Raw genomic sequence first — 21,595 nt, forward strand, 5'->3', positions numbered from 1 at the left:
TTACACCTCAATTAGAAATTTATTATAGTATTTTTCATAGGGAGGTGGCAACATTCCTTTATATTGACATGAACTACCTTTATCTTTTCTTAATCCCATCAAGGCCTACAACCCCCTTTCAAAAGTTTGTGCACGCCACTGATTTAGCATTGATCTACTGGATTTTTTTCCAGATAAATTATTCAAAGCCCTTGTTTGTAGTAAATAATGTTGACACGGTTTTTGTGCTTGTAATATCATTGTAATATCACAGCGTGATTCAGACACTTCTCATTGACAGGGCTCGGCAGCCGCGCATAAGCCTCTGATTCTAACGACCTTGTGTGCAAAAAATCAAAAAATGAACTGTCTGTTTAGGAACAGATTTAGACATCCAGCTTAATTTTAAAGTTATAATATGACTATTTCACTAAGGCTTACACGCTGCTGAGGTGAGGCTGCCGAGCCCTGTTTCTCAATATCATACCTTGCACGAAAAATCTGTATTAAACAAGGACAATTATGTCCATAGGTTATTTATAGAGTAGCTCAACTTCTAAAAAAAACCTAGTTTTCTCACATCCCTAACTCGCAATTTGCACTGTTACAATTTTATATTCACATACATACATAAATAGATACATATCTTATTTAACAAAGAACTTAATACATAATAGCCAATGCCATTAAATAGCAGGATAAGGAAGGTATACATGTATATAGGTAGAGAAATATCTGATCATGTTGATAGATTAGCTACCTATTCGTCTACTAGGATCCTAAACTTGGAGGATTACGAGGGAAAAAAAATTTTAGACTAACCATTTTAGCTGAAAAAGTGTCTCTAAAATAAGCCATGTGGCGTCAAAAAAATGAGGGAGATGAGAGGAAAAATGGTAAAGAAAACCCCCAAAAAAGAGAACGATATGCCCTTATTTTTATGACGTCACAAAGCTTATTTTTGAGACACTTTGTCCAGCAACTTAACCATTTCAAAATTACGACAGTTTTTTTACTGAGTAAATAGCCATTGAAAATGAACACTACTATTAAAGATCTATACACATAAAAACACATAATAACATTAAGTTTGTTTGAATCCTCTGAAATATAAATATTCTGGAACACAGTGCAAGACAAAAATGTGTCTTAAGTCATGTTTTCATTTGTACTCATTAGTTCTCAGGGTGTAAGTCGTTTATAGAAGCGAAGCTATTCTATAACTAGGGCCGCCTTAGTATTACCGTTCTTTCTTGCTATTGGCCTGTCATAAACTGTGCTCAAATATAATTTTGCAATAAAGAGGTTGACATAATCGTTTGTTATTTCTATTATTAACTAAAAATCACTTTTGCATTATGTACATTAAAGGCCTATTGAAATATGGTCTTTTTTTGTAATTTCAATGTCAATTTCCCGTAGCTATAGGGGAAAAAGTACGTTGAAGATAAGTAGCTAAAAGTGTTTTGCTTTTATTTCTAGGGTTTAAGGAAAAGTATATTAAAAAAGACAATAAAAAGCATTATATTAAAGGGTTTAAATTTCATTATTTTTCCATCAATAAAGAGGATATTTTGAGGGAATATTAATATATCTTCAATTAATCCGTCTCTACAGTCCTGTCCTAAAATTAGTTTAGAAAGCCTTTAATAGCTGGGACCACAATGGGATGTACAGACATAGATACACACACAGATAATAGTCAAAGCATTATAAAAGTTATTTGGCAGTTTAGCAAAATTTTACATTAGCAAACTGTTAAGATATTTTACCATAGACTAAAGGACATGTGTTATATACATACCAATGATACTCAAATTAGTAGCACAGCTACTTTATAGCTAACTATTTCGTATTTCGTATTTATTTTATTGGATGTTTTGAATGGACATCGCGGTGGTAGAAACAGAAGTGATCAATTTTCTAATTGCCTTCAGGCTTTTTAACCATCTGATTTATTGTGTCTTCTGTCACAGTTTTTAAATATTTTTTTCAGCCGAAAATCCTCAAAAGTTTTCAAGAAATAAGTTCTCAAAAACTGCTGATATTTTCTTTATTTTTTTGTATATAAAAGATGACTCTATTCATGAATTTAAATAATTGTAAAAACCAATGCTGGAAAAATAAAAATCTTTAAAAACTGATCAAATGTAACTCTGAATTAAATTTCTGTTGGAAAAAAAACGATGGCTTTTAATTCCAAAAAGCTTAAAAAAATTACATAAAAAGTTTTTTTAATAAATAAATAAAGTTTGATAAAATTCTTTAATTCGTCAAAAACAGTTAACTTATTTTGATATTTTTTAATGATTTCTGTAAAAATTTTGAATTATTATGAGTTCATCAAAATGCAACAAATTAAAAATGCTAAAATGTGCAAGTTAATGTGTAATGTTTTTAAATTATTCGTTTATTTTCTTATCACTTAAGTTAAGGTTAAAGTCTATATTTGTTTATAATGCAATTATGATTTGTACTTTATATAAGATGAGAAGCATCTTTACAAGAATAGATATGCATTTCCCCTCACTCTCTGATTTTACTTTTGTACTATCATACATTTACTGTTTTTCTTTCTTTTTATCAAAATAATAATTTTCTTACCTCATAAAGTATTTAAGCAACTTCTGTTCATTAAATGGTTTTCTAAATGATTTAAAAATCGTTACTACTTCATTTTATTGGATGTACTTTTTTTGCATTTGATCGACCTTGTATTAAAAGTGAAAGTTAATAGTTGCATATTATGATAAATTTAAATTGACGTAATAAGCAAATTTTCATATCTTTTTTATAATAAAATTACATGCTATTTTTTAATTTATTTCCAACTGTCTTTTGTTTAAATTTATACTCATTGTGTATACTTGAAATTAATAGTATTGTAAAGCTTCAATAAGTTTTAAGTTTTAAAAAAATCTAAATTTATCGAGACATTATAGAATTTATTTCAAGCATTAAGAATGATATTAAATATCATTTTATGGTAATGATTTTTTTACATAATCAATATTAAAAATTGCCTGAAAATGTACAAGTTTAAAAGTATAAAAATGTTATGGTTTTGTATTTTTATCTGAGGTAGACTTTGTTAAACTATGTATTTCAGTAGAGGCCTCTAGGGGCATTTGAGAGAAGGATGTTGGGGGGAAGATGGATTTACTCTCCCTAATTATAGTTAAAGACCTTCCCATGACATATACAAAGCTTCATTAAAAGGAGAACCATATCAGTAACACACACAAAGACACATGAACAACCTGTGACTTTACTTTTATATAAGGATAAGGCTGTCATGTATTGTAGTTTATCCAGCTCAAACTTGCGATTAGACCTTTTTTATGAAAGTTTCATAAGTATGAAAATCAACCGATTATTTGAAACTCCAATTGAAGCCACCCCCTAGTAACGCCCATGGAAGTGGGACATTTTTCTTGTTTAGTCTGCCAACTATAATTATCTGTCAACTAAATTTTACTCAAATTCAATGCACCACTTTTTCAATCAGTTTTTTTTTATATACCAAAGAAGGAATGATTTATTTAAAAAAACAATTTTGCTTTATATTTTATATCATAATAAAAAAACTAAAATCTTTTTCTTTTAAAAGAAAAATATACAAAAAAAACATACAAACTGAAATTTTGTTAAAATTGGAAAAATCAGGGTTCGGAAGCCGCGCCTCAGCCGCGCATAAGCCTCAGTTTTAAACCTGCTTGTGAGCAGAAAAAGAAATTTTTGAAAGAAGGATTGTCTACTAAAGAGACAGTTTTATACATCCAGCTAATTTTTATAGTGATAAAATGACGATTTCACTGAGGCTTACACGCGGCTTCCGATCCTTGGGAAAAATAAAAATACACATTTTACTATTTGAATTTTTCAATAATAAAAATTGGAAATCAAGAATATGGTAATATTTTTGGCGCCTAGGATTTATTTTGGAGATATTGAATTTATCAGATATGAAAAATGAATTTTTAAAATCAGTTATGGAAACGGTCGATTTCTATAAAAAAAAATTTATCTTAAGCACAAAAGCTCTTTGATGAAGATTGTTTGCTTATCTTTCGGACTATATTTTTTCAAAAATGAAGTATATTAACACTTAGCATTGCGAAAACTATCATATCTTGTGATTGAACACAGTAATAGTGTCTGACTGATTATGACGTAACAAAAAAATTAGCCAATGAGAGGCCACTATAAATTTTACCATTGGTCAATAACGGCCTCTCATTGGCTAATTTTTTTTGTTACGTCATAATCAGTCAGACACTATTACTGTGTTTTTGTGATTTATTGACGTACAGGTGAACTAACGGAAACTTCACTTGAAATCGAAGCGCACAGCGTGTCTCTTGTTTTATTCAATAATCATAGAATATATACATTTGTATTTACATTTATTCAGGAGGGTTTCTTCACAGGAAGGGATAGGGTAACTACAGAAAAACTATTAATGTATTTTTTCTTTTACATCTGGTGTCATCAATAAGATAATTGTAAAATCGTCTTTGATAATTTATTCAAATCCAAGTTAATTCACAAATGTTTATTTTAATTTATGAGAAGTGAAATTAAGGATAAAGGAAAAAAAACATTATTAAACTAATTGCATTGCCTTTCAACCACTATAGTACTTCTATCTTAAAATTAATGTTTAAATTGTGCGATTTATTACATAAAAAAAAAATATTTTTACAAGCAAAAATATTTATTTTTTATTTTTTCCTTATTCCTATTTTGTCTGACAAAAGACGAAAGAGCAAAAAAGATTCTCAGAGTTTTATGAAAAATAAATAAATAAATCATATTTTGATTTTCATGAATATTTTAAGATTAATATAAAATTTAAAATTAATCAAATTTACAAAACATCTTTCATTTTAAAGTTTTGTTATTACTAATTAAAAGTAATAAAATAAAGTAATAAATATAGAATTACTTTAGGAAACCCAATATGTAATTAGCAATTACCAAAAATACATTAACATACAATCATCGATAAATGCTGAGAAAATTAAAATTTTACCAAATACACAAAAATGATACATTTACCTTACAAACCCAAATTTTCCTGATATTTGCGCATTGATCTTGTCCAATATTAACTACTACTACATGAAACCTCTATCAGTAAGTGTGAGAAAGGTCCGTGAGTAATGATAATTTGTAAAATTTTATTAATGCTGTAATTAAATCATCATTACTTATGCTGAATAATTAGTAACAACATATAATGAGGAGAGGGGTGTTCATTCGTTTTCGCATAAAATACTGTTATAAAAATGGAGGAGGTCAAAAAGTAAATAGTAAAGACTAAAATTACTGAAAGATTAAAATATGTCTCTAGCTTTTTCCCATCAAAATAAATTTTCTCTATAGCTCAATTATTTTCTTTATTGATATAGATAACAGCATGCAATTGTATGATCAAAGTTTATGCTCTGGCTTTGTATGCTTTATAGAACACCTTTTCCAAGAGGGGGGGGGGGAGGTGTGAGGGTGAGGTAATTAACCACATCTGTCTTTATTATTCCAACACTTGAAGGCATCAACACCAGAAAAGCCAAATTCGATCAATGGCTTCCAAAATATGGAGGCTTAATGAGTGAACTATTTTTTTTATTTTCAAATAATAAACTTAATTGATAAATCATCTCAAATGTTTTCTTCTATTTATCTAAAGAAACTTCTTACAAAAATTAACATACTAATCCTCCCTTTACAAAAATTCAGAAAATATGTGATTTAAGGATATTGCTATTAGAATTAGGTATAGAATAAATAGGCATGTAATAATAATAACGTATTATTCTAATCACCTAAATTGTTCAATAACTTGTAGAGCCTTATATATAATTCAGAGATAGAAAGGTGATAATTATCTAAAAGAAAAGAAAATATATTTAAACTACCCAACTGTTATACTTATTGCATATAACTCATTAATTGTTGCTGGGTTATGATATAGATTATGTATTAAAAATATTTAAATTAGGTCATGTGCATTAAGAAATATTTCAGTCAAAATTGGTTGATTTTTCAAATAACATTTGGAGGATTTTTAATCCCGAAACAAGGAAGATGTGTAATGTATAACCCGCCTCCCCAAACTTGAAAAAGGCTGCAATGGTATGATTAGTGTATGAATAATGCCTGAATAATTACCTGACTGACCAACAAGACTTGAAAAAACTTTGATAAATTTGGCCATCCATCTTGTAAGGAGAGAGAGAGAGGTGCCTTCATGCATAAACACATCAAGACGTGGCTCAAAAATAGCAAGAAAAGTTTCTTGCAAGCAAAAAATTAAAAACTAACAGTTTTCTAGAAAGTACATTAGTATTTTTTTGTACATACAAGTCATTTTTCATGGCTGGGGGTTTTAGGAACTTTAGCAAGCATAACTAATAATTATTTATAAAGTTCCTTTTGCTTTTTTTCATTGAAAGCTTTCAGAAATCTTGCAACTTTTGAGACACACCAAAAAAGGCCTGTAAAGGCTTAGTCAAAATAATCTACCCAATTTATTATTCATTACTCTTCTAAAGAATAATCTTACACTTGTTATAAATAAAAATAGACAATAGCTTCAAATTCATTTTCGTATGGTATATATATTTTACCTTCCCTTTTTCTTCCTATGTTTCTTTTTATAAATATACATAAAATAAATCATTAGTAGCTTGGAAATTTGAACAAATTTGTATAAGAGGTGTGAACAATAGTAATTTTGGTTGGAAAAATTATATTCATTAGGCTTGTCATTAGAATAATGGTACATATAATTATGATAATAATGATTCATAGCCACATTCAGTTTGTCATAATAATACCAGTCATAGGGATATGTCAACTGATAAAAAATGAGTTTCCTTATCCTTGAAATAACTTAAAGAACTCTGCAGTCGCGCCTCAGTCGCCTGTAAGCTTTCGAAGAATTAACATTTTACAATTTAAAATATTAGCTCAAAGTCTAAACCTGTCCAAAACTTGGCAATCCCACTATTGAGAATGTTCAAGCTTTGTATAAAATACATAAATTTTTGTCTAGATTAAGGTTACTTTTGATAGGAAGAATATTTTTTAGTATCCATAGCCCTAGCCTTGTAATAAAATTTTATGCTTTTTTACTTTATGCCCTCTATTTAATTGTAGTTTTTTCAAAGGAAATAGATCATTTTTCATTCTTAAATAACATACTTTTCTATATTTATATAATTAAGGTTTGAGAATTTTAAATTTAAAAAAACAATATAATGGTAATGTTAATTTTATTAATATAAAAATATTATGTTTTTATGTGTAATGAAAATAAGATTTATTTAAATTTTAATGGCTGTATAACTGTATAATAGATAATATTTCAATATAAAACCATAATTATTCAAAAATAATTCATCTTTCAACATTTGATGCATATAAAATTATTAGAATTATGATGCTTAGTTTTTTAAAATCATTTTCATAGCTACTAAATTGAGATTTTGCTAGTATATTTTATTAATTATTTTACATCTTAAGATAACTATTTCGTTTTAATCATTACATTGTTTTCCGATTGCTTTGAGAATATCTTGCTGTAGTTGTCATCAACAAAGAAATAAAACCAAAATGAATAGGAAAGGAACTGTTATTTGAAGGCTGGAGTATTTTTTTGCAAATTAAGTTTCCTTTAAATATCCAATTCATTTAAAATTCGGCAACTCTGTTTAGGAAAGCAATTTTCTTTCAAAACAATTACTTAAGGCAAAAATTCATTTTGATGTAACTTTTAAATTACAGGCTATTCAGTGTAGAATATTTACTGTTTTTACACTATTAAATAACATCTTTAGAACCCGCGCCAAATCTCACGGAATCTGAATTAATCCATTTTTTGCGAGTGAGGAATTTTTGAATTGCAAAATGATTAAATGATCTCTGAAATGACTAATATATGAATTATATGCACAAATTTAACTAAAACAAGCACAAATACAGTTCAAAATCTTCCTGCAAAGATGCATATTTTTTTCAAAACTGAGTAATATCCACTGGATTAGAACCGTTTCTCAGCCATACAGAAAAATCATGTATAGCATTTCCATCGAATATTAAAATAAAAATCATAAGATTAAATCCAGTTCTCTTTGAAAGGCCTTCTGTCCCTCGGGGCTAACAAAACTGGTTTAAAATCTTAAAATTTTTCATTTGAATTTTACAACTTCGGAAATTAGGGCATTCAATTTTCAGTTGATCCGATTTCTGTGTCATAAAGAAGAGGTGCCATTTAAAAATGATATATTTTAATGTTCTCAATTATTTATCAAATATAGAGTAGCTTCGCTACCAAAAGATGCAAGCTTATTATTTAGAATAAAATTTCAATATACAAACGCATAGAATAGACAATAATGCATATTTAATAGCTTTGGAAAAAAGGTGTAATTTTTCAAATTATTTTTACATAGCATCGGGTTACCATAAGCCACAATTTACTAATTTGTACGCAAAATCCAAGAAAAATTATTTTTTGCTTTTTTTCCATCAGTAAAAAATAATTTAGTGTTTATAAATTGTATTGAACTGTAAATATATTTAGTGATTTTATAGTCAAATTGTAAATCATACAGCTAAAACGCGAATTTATAAACAGTTTAATTTTAACCGTTTTAAAAATTTGGCATTGATTTTTATTCTAAATTATCAATGCAAATAAAGAGTTGTTTTTGGGATAATTTGCGATACAGTTCTATTTTATCGTTTAAATCTCCATAAAAAATAACATTTTATATAATGTTATTGCAGATTAAGTTACAGAGAGAGAGGGGACAATTGGCTGTTCAGTGTTTATTACTCTAGTTCCCAAAGTTATTATAACGTTATCTTATTCGTTGGCTTAAAAACTTTGGGGACTTTGATGAATTTTGATTAGTTGATTCAGTAAGTTGAGTGGTCAAACGTTTCAACCACTAATTTTAATCTACCAAAGGGGAAATATTGTGTATCATCATTGAGAATGTACATAAATTTATTTCTTATCCCTTTATCCCTTTAGACCTCTGATATTCATTGATATATACATTAAGATTTTTTATTAATATTACAATCTCAGCTTTGTGATTATTGACATTCTTGTTTTAAATTCTAAATGGGCGGGTCTACTTTGATTTAATGGTAGCAAAACTGTGTATGGTAAATAGAAAATACCGCAGTTTGACATTCTGTCAAATATTCTCATTACCTGCCCGTTTAAATAAAACAGACCTTTCAGTGTTTTCTAAGATTACTCTAAATCAAAGTATCACAGTAGATTTTGAGCTTGGTTTATATCAGTACTGTGGTTAATTTCTATAAATTTATGTCTTTAAACCCCATGTGTATTTATCCCCCCCTTAAAATTAAAAACATTTATTTTTTCAATATTCATTTTGACTTCCTTTTTACATTTTCAAAAGCAAAGCTGTATTTATGGAGAATTAACAGATTTTTTAGCCATTTAATTTATGTATTTTTTAAAACCAAATTTAAGAGTTTTTATGGTATTTTATATATTTACTTTTAGTTTTAATATTTATTTAGTCATAGTATTAAGTTGTGTATTGTTAATTTTCATCTAGGTGTCAAATTTATATGCAAATAGTAAGATTTAGTAGATTTTTAAGAATATGGACAACATGAAGATTTTTATTTAACAGTGACAGGACCATGGATAAACAAAAAATTTTCTTTCTTTTACATTTTTGAGTTGGGACTGCCTTTAGCGGCTAATCTTTAGGGGGAGGAAGAGGATTTAGGAAGATTATCTTCCATTTAAGGATTGTTAATAAGCTTCCATAAAAATTATGTAGCTAATAGCCCAGCCGTTTAGGATACCTGAAAGGACATATAAACAAATATATGATAATAAACATTTATGCATGAAGCTTTGATTTTTAATTGTTTAATTGTAAAAATTGGGGAGGGGTTTATTCAAATGAAAGGGTTGAGTATAAAAGGGGTGTTGATTTACTCCACTTAATGGTAAAGAAAATTATAGATTACGCTTCAAAATCTGGCGTCGGGAGGTTAACACTCCCCCACTCCCCTGTCATTTAGAAATTTAATTTCAAGGCTTTATAACACACATTCATTTAAGAAATTCATTAATTTCAGATATTCTGTTTTGAAGTAAAATGTCTGTAAACTTAATTGTAGGATGTCTGTTAGTTTGTTTGATTGTCCTTTTAAAATTCTAAACTTATTATAAAATCTTTTTAATTCATAGGGGACATGTTTTAAGCTATTTTAAGCCATTAGAATGACCACCCTAAAACAAGTACATACGTTTTTTTTATTTTAAAAATACATATTATGCAGCTTGTTTGTATGATTTGAATTTTAAGTTATTTACCAAAAAAAAAGTGAACAAAAAAGCTCTGGAAGTCACCTGTGCTTAGCTCACGTGCAGACAACATATAAAACATAGGTTGCAAAAAAAAATAAAAACGTTTGTATTGTAACTATTTATTACATTTATATAAATAGACAAAAAAGAAAAAGAAAAATAAATCGCAATGCAACAACAAAAATAAAACAAAAACATACCAAATGAAAAAAGACTTCAGTGCAACATACTTTTCCGCGGATAAAAGATTTTACTTTTGACTATCAATTCAAAAAGCAAAAAGATTTAAGATACAGTATATAAAGTTAAACTCCTTTTATAAGAATATTTCAACGACTTTACCCCAAAATATTACATATATTCATGCTAAATCCTATTCATACCGATTGTGGTTTTTTTTAAATTACAAAATTCTATTAAATTACAGTGGATAAGGGGTTAGTTTATTCTTTAACTGTATGGTAATGTTATGATTTAAAAATTCTCAAAACCCGCCATGTCTACAGGTATTCAAAGATCCCTATATTTATTGAACCAAAAATAGTTCAATTCTTACAATGAACAATAATTGTTTGGTTTCCTTTTTAGAAATGGACCCATTTTGTGAGATTTTTTCTGCTTCAATAATTTTAACCCTTCCTTTTTATTATTACACCACAAATATGCTGATGTATTTAGACTTCTGTGTTAAACTTGGAACCTTGTGTTGACAATTAATGTATAAGTATAGATGTATAATCCAGACAACTACCTGCCCCAATTGGTAGACACTTTTTTCGTCTGCTAGCAAATTGTTCCTTTTTGTAGGAACTTGGCTGATTATATTTCCGACGCTATTAACTGATTTTAAAGACCCAAATACATGGTCCCTGCTCTGAGTGGAGAGTTACGTATTGCTCATGTCCCCTATATTTTTTACTTTAATGTGTTTCACAGATTTTTCTTTCTTTATGGCATGTAATAAAAGTCGTCATGTTATTAGGACAAAAAAGTTGGCAAAAATAAAAAAAAAATAGCAAACCCAACTAAAATGTATATAATACATATATTTTAGTAACTTATTTAAATTTTGTATTGTCTATTGTTTTTGTTTTTCTTCAAAAAATATTATATAATTCTGTTTCAAAATTCACGTTTCTTTTACATCACGTGAAACAAACTTTTGCGTATTATGTGATTTGAATTTTAAAATTTTCTATAAAATGGGGAGGGGGGGGGCAATTTTATATGACCATAATATGATCTGAAAATGTTATTGTCCAATAATTCATTTTGATAATCTAGTGCATTTTAAGTAAATTCAATTTACTGAAGAAAAAACCATATATTTTGCCAATCTTAAAATAGGATAAAAGATATTTTCGTATAGAAAATTAGTTTTTCCCCAAACTTTTGAATAGCCAATGAAATCAGTAAATAAAGTAAAGTTTGGTTTTAGGCTATCATTCACTCCTTCCCTACCCCTTTGATTACCGTAGGCGTAGGGGCGCAGCTTCTAGTTATTCATATAAGTTATATTATGATTTAGATTATCTACATAACTTTTCATCTAGGTAAATTCAAATGATAGACTTAAGTAATAAATTCACAATAAATCAAATAAAGTTACCAAGAAATCAGATAAAACTGGATATGTAAATATATTTGTAAAGATTGCTATCATTAAAAAAAGAAATATTTAAACTTAATATTCAAGCATTGTTCATAGGGGGGTCCTTTTCTTGGAATTTATTTTTAATACGTTTATTTAAAAGATTACAATATTTTTTGGACAGCTAGGCTGATAAGGTTATGTAATAACAAGGACTATTGGTTCATAAGTAACGCAGCAAAAACATGCTTGTAAGAATCTAATGTTTAATATTAAGCAAACCATCACAAAACTTCACACAATTTTAAAGGACACATTTTTATAAAATTTTCCTTTTTTAGGCGGGTCCGAACCCGAGTACCCCAGGACCCATTCTCCCAGCTTCCTATCGCATATGAGGGGGCACAGACTGTCCCCTCCCCCACTTCTGAAAACCAGAGATAGGTCCAGATCACCAATGAAAGATGAAGGTAACAATTTTTTTAACCCTTTTTTACGACTTGTCATATATATTATTAATGTCCCCTCTAAACTTTTACTTAAAGTTTTTAATTTATTCAATATTTGTAGACGAATCTGGAAGTTCTCCAAGCTACGAAGACCGTCAGAATACCTACAGTGCCTCCCTGAAGCTTGCCTCCCTCGACTCTCTGACAGAGTCACCTCGCGGGGGTATGGGCAGCCACCCCTCCCCTATGTCTCCGCCCCCGTCCTCCATATCCGAATGCTCCCTGCCCCCTGTGTCTACTAACGCTAGTCTGTTGGCGGCTAACCCGGCCCTTTCGCTGCTTACCGCCAGTCTTCCAGGTAAAATTAATTCGCAAATTTTTATCTTCAGTATAAGAAGTTAGAAAATAAAATGAAAATTCTTTCAATAAAGATTAAACTAGTCCTAAGTCCCTCTTAACCTTGTTATTTTTTCTCAGGTAATCCCTTATCAGCACTGTTGGCAGCTGGCAACCTGCCAAAGCCGCAGGACCTGATCCAACAGGCACAAGCTCTACAAATGTTGGCCCACCTGCAGACGATGCTGTTAAACCCTGCGGGTGTCTCAACTGCACAAACATCCACAACCGCTCATCAACCGCAGATTTCCACAGCTGCGGCAGTGGCACAGCAAAACTTGTCAAGTCTCTTCAGTGCAAATCAGTCAGCTTTTCATAAGGTAAATACTGTTTTCATATTCTTTTTTTATATCTTTATACTTTTAATTGATATAGATCTCACCTTTTAGTACATTTACACGATGAAATTCATATTGTAAAATAGAAACACTTTTATTTTATTTTTCTTTGAATAAAATCGCACCTAAAATGACTTTCAGTTTTTGCCATTTTTATACCTGGATTCTAAAAGTTTTTGGCCTTAATATTTTGCTTGTGTATTCATATCAAGTTTACTTGTATGCATTTTGGCCAGACAGTCCTATGCATGGAGTTGGAAAGGTACAAGCATTCTAAAAAAATAGTTTAGATTCTTAGAACTAGGGATATTCAAAACAAAACAAAAAACTCTGAGCGGATATTACACCATATTTTTGCTTCTTTATTGAACCCATTTATTTTAAAATTTTTTTCTGAAGAAAATATCCTGTCTTTGCATAAAACAAAACAAGGCTATATGTACACAAATAAAAGGGTAAGTAATTTTAGAGCACAGGGTGATCAAAAAGGGAAGCATCCCCCCCCCCCCCTTTGGTTAAAAAAGGTCACAACAATGATATTCAGAAATGCAGATAATGTATAATTTCTCTGGAATTTTGCAGATTGTGATCTACTCCGAGATTTTGCAATTTATTTTTGCATTTAACAATATACATGTCTGGTCAAGTCATAGGCATGTTTGTTTGTTGCAAATTTTGGTATTTCCAAAAATCCGCAAAATTATTTTTGCAAAAATCCTCTAATTTGTTGAAAAATAAAAAAAACTATGATGGTTTATACTTTTTTATCTCTTTTATTTTAACATTTTGAATTAAAACAAAAATTTACTAATAAATTTCATAGCAGTATTTTAGGAAAACTATTTTGTCATTTTATTGTAGGCCGCAATCGTTTTATGCATCTTTTGCCCTTAATGCCCTTGCTCTAAATAAATAAGAATACTTTTTAGAAACTTAATATTCATATTTTTTGTACTTAAAGGTCTAAAATAAATACGTTTAGTTCTTATTGTTGTTTTAAAAACCCATAATTTTAACCTTTAGAATATAATTGTTATAAAAAATGGGCTACTTGAAATTAATTTAAAAAGAAAGCCAATGGCAAAACATTATTAGCAGAAAGGGGGACAGTTTATATGAAATAATAAGTAGAGCATAGGACAAATAAAGATTTTTTTCTTAAAATAACTAGTTAATTCTCAATTTTAGCACATTATGTAAATTAAATTTTAAAAGAAACAAAATATAAATTAATTATTTTTAGTAAAATTTTCCAATCCTTATAATTTTTCAAGTCTGGCTTTGCATATTTGTTATTAAATGTAGTTCTTGATAGTTGCTCTATGGCCTAGAGGCATACACAGCATAAATAACCAGCCAATAATACCTTCTACTTTCATAGACTAACAATAGCCATAGAGCTTTGGGCAATTTTTATCAATTATTTGAGTCGTCTTCGAATCTTTTCTATGACTGCCTGTAAATTTTCATTATTTATTAAAAAGGTAAAAATTCTTCCCCCGTTCCCTATTTTTTATTAAAAAGTATAAGTTTCAAAAAACTTTAGATAACTTAATTTGCTTTCTCGTATTCATTCAAATCCGGTGGATAAGAACCGGTTCTCATCCATACGAAAAAACTATGTATAGCACCGAATTATATCCAGCTTTCTACGAATATAAAAATGTACAATCATAACATTAAAACCAGTTTTTATAGCCCGTGCCTTCGGTACCTCGGGGATAAAAAAAACTGGTTTCAATCTTATAATTGTACATTCTATATCCGCGGAAAGCTGTTTATAAAACGATGCGAGAAATAACTATTCCAAACTATAAAATTGATTTATAGACAGTCTATGATTTAAGAAAAAAGATAGATTTGAATTTTCATAGATTTTTTATCAATAGTATCACTTTAGAATATTAGGTTAAGTATTGGTTAGAAATTATGCTGCAAATTCATTCTTTAATATCTTTAGAAATCGATAAAAAGAAAAATTTTAAATATGTCCATATAAACCCACATAAATGATAAATATAATCAGCAAAATGGTTTTTTTTGTTCTATATTTGCAAATAATTTAAGTTTTTTAAACAACTGAAGCTTTAATAATAATTTTGTGGGTGCTTGATCCTGATTTTTTAGATCTAAAAGCTCATAGTTATTGCGTTTTTATGCAAAATAAGATATTTAGCAAAATTGATTGAACACTATTCTAACTGGGCCCTTAGCGATGATTTATATCTCTCTCCATTTAGTGTTGGAGATTATAATGGGCCTAATAACCCCCTTCAATTCTCAATATTTTCTTTGAGAATAAGATTTATTTGCTTTCATGCCTTTCACTTCACTTCTGTCCCGCATTCTCGGTGCGTTGTATCTCTATAATTTATGTCTTCACTCTTGTAAACTTAGCTTTCTCTTTCTCTTTTTTACTACTTTTCTTTTTCTAGCTCTATCTCTTTCATTTATTTGGAGTTTTTACCTCTTTATTTCTTGCTTTCTCTCTCTCTCTCTCTCTCTCTCACCCCTCTATTTTTCTATGTCTGTTATCTCATTTCTTTCTCATTTAATCATTTTTGGGGGTTCAATTTCTCTTCCTTTGAATATTACTTCGTATTTTTTTAGTATTCCTGCAATTATACATTTGCATAGGCTATCTAATTATACCAAATAAATCATCATTTTTTCATATTTTTTGCACTTTCAAAAAAATATGCATTTTACACTGTATATCCAGTACGAAATTACCATCTTTTAGCCTTCAGCTAAATCATAGATTTAAAATATTGATTTCCAAATAATATTTGATAAAATTCAAAGCATCAAATGTAAATTGGTGAAAAATAATTGAGCCATTTCAAAATCCAATTTTAGTTTTGATTGAGTCAAAATTATAGGCTAGCACTTATACATAAAAGATGTATATTTCAAAAGGTATTCTAGCACTTTTGCTTAAAAAAAATTACTAAAATATTTATTAGAATATGTTTTTCTAATTGTAATTTTTGAAAAGTTTGCACAAGCAAACCAAATCTATTTTAGACAAGAAAAAAACAGTTAACGTATAAATAAAAAATCCACTAACTTAAAAGAACATACTTTATTATCTTCATTAAAGGAGTCACATATTGACAGCTAGGCATAAAATATAATTTTCAAATGACTATAATTTTCAACTTTGCATGATGTTATTTTCCTATATAAGCAGCTTTTGTGCTATAATTGAATAAATATAATATGTTATAAAATAGATGGTATCTATTTAGGCAGAGAGGTAGGGGACATTGGGCTGTTTATTTTACTGGTCTCCCAAGTTTCATAATAACGTTTTTCGTATTCATTCGAATCCGGTGGATAGGAACCGGTTCTCATCCATACGAAAAAACTATGTCTAGCATCGTATTATATCCAGCTTTCTACGAATATAAAAATGTACAATCATAAGATTAAAACCAGTTTTTTAGCCAGTACATTCTATATCCGCGGAAAGCTGTTTATAATACGATGCGAGAAATAACTATTCTTTTTCTGAATTTTAATTGGTTGGTTGATTTAGTTGAGTGTCCAAAGGTTTCAAACACTAATTGTAATCTATGCATCATTATTGAATATGTTATCAATATATCAGCCATTGTTTTATCCCTTTAGATCACTAGAAATAATGAAGAAATAACTAATGTAACATTTTATTTTCAGGAAGTTTCTGCGAGTTTGAACCGAGGAGTAGTCAAAGACAAGCTGCACTCCCGCGAGCCCATAGAAATAATGGGCGGCCAAAAATGCAACCCCAACACAGTGGCCGCACAACTTTACTCACAATCAGCGGCTGCGGCGGCTACACATCATCATTCAACCCCAACATCCCTGCATCATTCATCATACCTAACCGCAAGCGGCGCCGTGTCGCCATCCGCAAATAATCCGCACAAGCAAGAGAAAATGTTTCGCGGCCGTCTGGACTTGCCACCCGAAGAAAATGCGGATTTAGAGGAATTGGAAAAATTTGCCAAAGCCTTTAAGCAGAAACGTATCAAGTTGGGCTATACCCAGGGAGATGTTGGCCTTGCCTTAGGAAAACTGTACGGCAATGATTTCTCCCAAACCACTATCTCCAGGTTCGAGGCCCTTAATTTGTCCTTCAAGAATATGTGCAAGCTTAAGCCTCTGCTGGCCAAATGGTTGGATGACGCGGACGCATCTCAAAATGTGCAGGCCAACGCTGCTCACTTGCTAAGCACACAGACGGCTGCCGCTGTTAATGCAGCAGCTAATAACAGTAGCCATCAGTTCAACCAGTCATTCAACCCGGCAGCCGGTCACAGTGCCTTAACTCAAGAAGCACTGGCCCGCCGTCGCAAAAAGCGCACTTCCATCGATAATACAATCAGAATTGCGTTGGAAAAAGCATTCAACGCCAACCCCAAACCTACCAGTGAAGATATCCAGTTTATTTCCGACGGCCTGATGATGGAGCGCGAGGTTGTGCGGGTGTGGTTCTGCAACCGCCGCCAGAAGGAAAAGCGGATAAATCCCAACTTCTGTTCTCCAGGAAGCTCCCCTGTACATCCGTCATCCTCCGGGGGCATGTATTCTACCCCCACCCCACCTTCATCTCTGACACCCACACCCCCGCTATCACTAACCCCCACCCCATCCTCCCTGCTACCCGTCTCCTTGCCCCAACATATTTTTGTTTCTGGACATCATGCACAATGACAATTATATTAGTTATCTAGTGATTCAATTTATTTTATAAACAAACAATTAAAATTGTTGTAAAAGTCAAAAGATATCAAAATTAGCTTTAAAACTATCTAAAACAAACTTATAACCAGTGATATTATTATAAATAAAGGGTTAACCTACCCCCCTGCTGGGGGATTAGCCCCATAAATAATGCAAAAAGTGCCTTTAGAATCTATGGATGCAATGCACCCTCCCCCCCTTGTATGACAAATTAGTCTTTTGTCATAATGAACAATGCAACTACATGTTATTCAAAGATAAAAAATAGCATAGATTCGACAAATATAAAAAAAAATACGGTTTAAAATAATTTTAAAAATCAGACATTATTCTTAACAGTTTTGTTAATTTTTTATAGCAAAATATAGATTATTCTATGTCAGAAAAGTGTAATATGAAATCTATATTTATTTGTCTATGTTTTTATGAAAGAATATTTGAGGAAGTTATTAATGTCTTCACGTTTTCACAAATATAAATCTTTTTAAAGTTTGTTGGAGTAATTTTATGAATTTAAAAGGGGAGGGGTATTTTTTCAGACATACAAAATAAGGTATTTTGGTTTATATGATAAAAAAATCCCCTCACCTGTTAAAAAATATCAATATATACGTAATAAAAACTTCCATCAAAAATAAGCAATAATTAAATACATTATTAAATATTTGTAAAGAAATTATATTTATTTTTATAAACATTAACATATCATTATAATGAATTAAGTCTAGTTAAAAAAATGAACCAGTTGTGAAATTGTAATAATTTTTAGAAATGTTTTTTGCTAGATAGAAATGTAATGTTTTACGTTTTAGAAAAATAAATATTACATAATATGATTAAACTGTTTTTAATTATTTTTTAAAGATAGAAAACAAGAACTATTACGTGGAAAACTAGCTAATCTTCATGAAAAAGGAAAATATGTCATGTAAAAAGAATAAAAAACATTAGTCCTTGTAAAGGTTTTATGCTACATCTCGAGAAGTTACCACGCTGAACTGAAATAATTTTATCGTTTAATTAAAAAATATGTAAGAATATAATGGGTACGAAGTGCCCTCGTGGATTTAGGGCACCACAGGTGCACGCCCTGCGGGGTTAGCCTACGCAGGGGTTAGACCTAAAGAAAAAATAAACTACTCCTTATTTTCAATATATTTTAAAGAAGGAAAGGGATCTTTAAATAGTATAAAGGTCAAGGAGCTTTTTTTATACATCTTTCCTTTAAAAATAATCAATGAACTTATGTCGTGCTAATATACCAATTTTTAGTACCTATAATGACTAGAAATTAACTCATTAAGGTTTAATATACGTTAGTTTCAATTTTTAGTAGCAAAGCTGTATGCAATTTTAGCTTAGGTAATTTTATCTATCTATCTATAATTCTCCCATATCTAATGATATTTGTCTCAATATCTATTTATGATTAGGGCTAAGGATATTTTAAAGCAAGCGGATGATTCTAACAAGCTTAAATTTGATTAAAAAGCTATATCCATGTTTGACATTTGTAAAAAAAATTATGATAAGTTTACATTTAAAAAGATATTGTCAGCAATTTTTTTATACTTTCTTTATTCTAAAACTAAACTTCTAGTATTACAAAGAGTTAAAGGGTCGAAATGATATTACAGAACCTTTTAAATAATGTTCTTAATAATTCTTGGGGATTTTCCGTTCTAATTTTGACATTAGGATCTTGCTCATTGCTGAACCGGTATGAACAATGTAGCTTCTTATTGGTCTTGAGAAGGTTTATAACTATTTTAGTAGGGTACCACCATCCTCCTAAGATGGCCCTTTTAAAAATCTTTTCCTGTTTCTTTTTGAAAATAAGATTGAATATAGGGGGAATTCGGAAGCTAGTAAAAATAGCTGACTCAGATTATGACGTCAAAAAAAATTAACCAATGAGAGGCCAGTATACACTGTAATTGACCAATGGTAAAATTTATAGTGGCCTTTCATTGGTTAATTTTTTTGGCGTCATATCTGAGTCAGCCACTTTTACTAGCTTCGGGAAGTCAACTTTCCATCTTTCGATCTCAAGTGCCCCAAGAGGCCTCTAGGAGGTGTAGCAGCTAGTTGAATTTTAATTACTTAATCTCCCTTGGTTGTTAATTGATTTTAAACATATTAAAAAAAATTAAGAAATTTGTGTTTTAAAAGTAAAGTTTTTTGATTTATTGGCACAATATTAGTATTTTTGTTGCATAATGATGTTCTTTAATAATAAAAAATAATTTTAAAAAGTTCTTTTTGCTAGAATTCTAATGAATAAAATGGTTCTTAATATCTAAAAGGCCCCTCCACTAAAAAAAGATTATTATGAGTGTGAATTGAGAAATTGTCAGATATGCCTTGGGGACTTTTTAAATCAAAGCATCAGATATTATCATTCTTATACATATGTATATTTATGTATCAAGATTTATCAATAAATGGATATATAAACTTGTTAAAAAATTAAATTACAAGGTGAAGCAGCAAATAGTTTCTAATGAAAAATGACCTCATACAATACAAATGGCCAATGATATGCCAGTATATATTTTACCATTGGTCAAAATAAATGTATACTGGCCTATTATTGGTTATTTGTATTGTATGACGTATTTTTTTATTAGGCACTATTTGCTTCTTCTTACAAGGTTGTTAAATGCTATAAGCAAATACAAGCAAAAGATGAAATATATTGAAGTGTCTTTATAGGGGTTTTATTTTTAGACAGATTATCTATTATTTTTCCCAGATTTTTTATATATATTTGAATAGGTATAAGTGTTACAGGAGTTCTTTTACCCAATCTGTATAGAGCAAAGGGACATCATAGACTTTAATTTATTGACTGCAACATCAATCTTTAAGTTTTAAATTTTATCAATCAAGAGCCGTTGTAAACATGGATTCTCTAAATTTGTGAAAGTTAGTAATGCAGTCACTTTGTATACAACTCAATATACCCATGGAGAAGTTTTTGGTCCATATAGCTTTTTATCAATATAAAAAAATAGAATTATTAAATACTCATTTTTGGCATAAATTTATTTCCTAAATTTGCAGAATTATCATGTATAGTAATGTATTATAATTAATTTTCTACAAATCTTTACAATTTAATTGGTCTGAGTTTTTAGCTCATAGGATCTTACAAAGTTACAAAACTGGAATTAATCTTAAATTTTCTGCTATCCGCGGAAGGCTGTCATAATATGATGCAATTAATAACTATACCTGTGAAATAAAATAAAACAATTAACAGACATTTTTAGTCATTGTACTATTTTTACCTAATTTTTTTCTGGGTCTCAAAACTGACAAAAGTGCTATAAGAGATAGTTTAGAATATATGAAAGTTGCAATATAAATTACATAGGTAACATGACAGCTTAAAATATAAGGGCCTATTTGTTCTTTTATCATGAGAGTGTCTAAATCTATTGCATGAAATGTTAACAATTCATGAAAAATAAAAAAAGTTTGAGTAGGGCAATCCAAGGACCCCCAAGTTTTGTTTTAGGGGGCAGGGGTAAAAAATCTCAATACATGTGATAATTTGTCTCTGGGATAGGTATGATTTACCAAAGAGTTGAGAGGGGTGTTTTAAACCACCAGATTATATTTTCTTCTTTTTTTTGAAGGGGGAGGGGATTGAATATTCCTGTGTATATATTTATATATATATATATATATATGTATTATATTGTTTTTCTAAACTAATATTTAGTAGGAT

The 21,595-nt window shown here is 29.6% G+C and overlaps 1 protein-coding gene across 2 annotated transcripts in view; it reads left to right on the forward strand.

The window, feature by feature from the left end:
• The window catches only part of LOC145328255 (uncharacterized), an 80,758-nt gene extending 62,063 nt beyond the window's left edge, over positions 1 to 18,695 (forward strand). For both annotated transcript variants that reach the window (XM_080171872.1, XM_080171873.1), the window contains 4 exons: positions 12,287 to 12,415; positions 12,516 to 12,752; positions 12,872 to 13,110; positions 16,810 to 18,695. In XM_080171872.1, the coding sequence (XP_080027998.1) occupies positions 12,287 to 12,415; positions 12,516 to 12,752; positions 12,872 to 13,110; positions 16,810 to 17,829 (1,625 nt within the window). In that variant the 3' untranslated portion in view covers positions 17,830 to 18,695. The remainder of the gene's footprint in view (positions 1 to 12,286; positions 12,416 to 12,515; positions 12,753 to 12,871; positions 13,111 to 16,809) is intronic.
• Positions 18,696 to 21,595: the final 2,900 nt, after the last annotated feature.

This window comes from Acartia tonsa, chromosome 9, assembly GCF_053477335.1.
Source record: "Acartia tonsa isolate MP-2025a chromosome 9, ASM5347733v1, whole genome shotgun sequence".
Classification (NCBI taxonomy): domain Eukaryota; kingdom Metazoa; phylum Arthropoda; class Copepoda; order Calanoida; family Acartiidae; genus Acartia; species Acartia tonsa.